Here is a 3,074-nt window from a genome sequence, read left to right as displayed (position 1 = left end):
TATATCAGAGCAATTATTCAAGAATGTTCTATGTTCACGCATCCTTTACCATATCCTTGTACCAAACCGAATTTGATCTCAAATAAATCATACAACTATCATAATTACATAGTAATTACTAGCTATTGTTATTTTTCTTCGTTATTACAGTATTAGTACTTTAAATCAAAGTTGTATCACTTATAAAATAAAACTAGGTACACGTTCGTTTAATGCATGGAAACATTTATCGAGAACAATCTGCTTTAAGATAATTTCTTTACTCTAGACCGCATAACAAATGTAAGGTGAATCATTGCATGATTGATGTTGATGATATTGATGATTTACAATTGGAAGTGTTATGTAAAAATTATGCAAAAGCTTGTAATTATATAGTAGTTTTTTCCCTTATAGAGTTATACTCCACAAGGTATATTAAAACATACACAGCTACCGTAACAGGACTTACAATGCAAAAATGGTCTATGACCAAAAAGGCCACCGCATCGCATAAAAATATTTTGTGTACAACCAAACATACTTTAAACGGCTTTTTCGAATACAGATGTCGAACGAATACGCCATTAATCGACCTGCACGGTTAAAGAACATATCTCTAATACATAAAAATATAATGAACAGTACTGTTTCTTTAATACCAAAGGAACTTGGTGACAATAAAGTCATGCACAGAGCTATGCACAAATACAGATATTTTTGTTTTCAATGAATAGCTATGAGTCCTGATTCCAATAGTTTTTGCAACTTGGCAGCTATATCCGGGTTCTTTAAGTGGCTGTAAATTGAAAAATCAACATTTTATAACAATGTACCAGATTTTATTTTATATGTATAAAGAAGAAAAAAAGATACTTACTCTTGTAAGGCTCTAGGGTCACTTTGCATTTGTTCTAAGATAAGTCTCATAGCAGGATCTCGTAATATACTTTGAACTTCTGGATCTGCCATTGCTCTCTTTCTTACTTCCTCAGGATTCGAACTAACGGAAACAGCACACGAACGATATCCTTCTAACGCCTCGCTGTTTGAGGGATCCAATTCTAATGCTTTCTGGTAAGCAGTAAGTGCTTTGCCCTGTTGCTGCATTCCTTGCAAGATTTTTCCTTTCCTTATCCAGCCTTTAATGAACTTCGGATCGATTTCAACACATTTTTCACAATCTTTTAATCCGAGATCAAATGCGGCTAATTTGGTATAACAAGCAGCTCTGTTGCTATAATATTTCGGATCATCAGGATTTCTTTTAACGGCTTCCGTATAATGCTTAATCGCTGCTGGATAATCTCCGTCTTTGTATTTCTGATTTCCAAGTTCTTTCTCCTCTTCTGCTTTTACCGGATCGATGTATGCTTTTCGTTCTTCTTCTCTAATAATTTTATCAATGTCCGAAAGGAGAGTTTTAATTTCTGGTGTTCTGTGCTCTGACATAGATTTTTCATAATATACCTTTGCTTGTTTCCAATCGCCCATTTTTTTGTATGCATGACCAATTCTAGTAAATGCTTTTGCTATTAATTTAAAATCTGCTCTATTTTCTCTTCCAACTTCAATAGCTTTATTACACTGTTCAATACATTTATCATATTCTTTCTGTTCAAAATATACAGCAGCTATGTTCAATAAATAAATGATTTCTGTAGGATCTAATTCCACTGCTTTGTTATAGTGCTGAAGCGCTTCCTCAAAGTTTTTCTTTTTGTATGCTTCATTACCCAACTGTTTTTCATTCAATGCTTCCTTCTTCTCAGGTGGAAGATTATCCTCTTCTTTCTTTTGAGGCTTAGGTGGTTCTGGTTTAGGTTTTGATGGCTCTGGTGGATCTGTTTCCATTGGTTCACCCATATCTGTATTCATACCTAACAATACGCTAAGAGTTGTAAGCACTCTTGTATCCTGTAATTTCATAGCAAGAGCTTGCGGATTGGTTCTAAGTTCTTGTAAAATTTTTAGGTACTCTGGGTCTTGTAGGTAACCTTTGGTTCTAGGATCATTTGCAAGTTTCACAAAGAGATCGGATGCATTGAAAGGATTGGCAGCTGCTGCTTGTTTTTGAGCTCTAACTTCGGCCAAACTGCTTTTAAGCTGTGCATTATTGGGATCTAATTGTAGGCCAATTTCATAAGCTTTGATAGAGGCATCCAATTTACCCAGATAAGCAAGCACACTGCCTTTACGCGAATATCCTTTGGCCCAATCAGGTTTTAGACTTACAGTTTTTTCAGCATCTTCCAATGCTTGTTCATATTTACCAGCTTTAGCATAAGCTGCAGATCTATTACTGTAAAGAACATGGTTGTTTGTGTCTAAAGCAATTGCTTCCGTATAATGTTTGATAGCCTCCTCAAACCTTCCGTCTTGCAAAGCAGAATTACCTTTTTCTTTCAACACAGGTACCTGTAAACATCAATAATATTAAACCGGAATCACTATGAAATAAAAACTGGTCTTGCAAGATCACAATGTTCTTTCTAGAAAATCGACGCATGTTAACGACGAAACAAAGAAAGTTACATGTTACGAAAAAAAATGTCAAGAACCTTCAATTTTGGACTTTGAAACAAAATCTTAAAAGAAAAAAAAAATCAAGTCTTTATACAATAAACGAGGAAAACGTCGCGGGAATGCACGAATCAGACGAGCACAACAATTTTAGAGCAAAGCGTGTTCAATTAATGACATCGTGCGAGGACACAGTGTTTTTCAAAATTACAGTCTTTCAAGTGCAAGAAACGCTTAATGGTGATCTACTATATCAAAATGTTTACCTGGTCCATAACGCTTGACCTCGGAACAATAGTAATTTCGTTCTATTTTTCGCAACTCGTTCTTTTACACTCGCAAAGATACGTGATGACTCGTGAATGCTCACTCTTGAGCCGGCGCAGATTTTCAGAAAGCTCCAGAAATGAACAACTAGCGCCTCTTCTTGATTGTCGCGAAACTATATAGTTATATGCAATGCCTTTTCATGATTATGTTCCACAATTTTCTAGTACCTTCGAAAACGAACTCTTCTTTTTCTACTGGCGATTCGAACACTGTTCTAATTTCGCTTTAAAACTAGGCGATAC

General features: G+C 35.4%; 1 protein-coding gene across 1 annotated transcript; it reads right to left on the bottom strand.

Annotated features, from left to right (window-relative positions):
* Nucleotides 1-364: 364 nt before the first annotated feature.
* On the bottom strand, nucleotides 365-3,045 carry LOC114877644 (stress-induced-phosphoprotein 1). Its single transcript, XM_029190505.2, has 3 exons — nucleotides 2,769-3,045; nucleotides 860-2,397; nucleotides 365-778 (listed from the first exon to the last, which is right to left on the bottom strand). Exons 1-3 carry the CDS (start codon nucleotides 2,775-2,777, stop codon nucleotides 706-708), a joined length of 1,620 nt encoding a protein of 539 aa, XP_029046338.1. The 5' UTR covers nucleotides 2,778-3,045; the 3' UTR covers nucleotides 365-705.
* Between the last annotated feature and the right edge of the window lie 29 nt (nucleotides 3,046-3,074).

Source organism: Osmia bicornis, chromosome 3, assembly GCF_907164935.1.
Source record: "Osmia bicornis bicornis chromosome 3, iOsmBic2.1, whole genome shotgun sequence".
Lineage (NCBI taxonomy): Eukaryota > Metazoa > Arthropoda > Insecta > Hymenoptera > Megachilidae > Osmia > Osmia bicornis.
The sequence above is the reverse complement of the archived record's forward strand: the minus strand, read 5'-3'. Positions and strand labels throughout refer to the sequence as shown.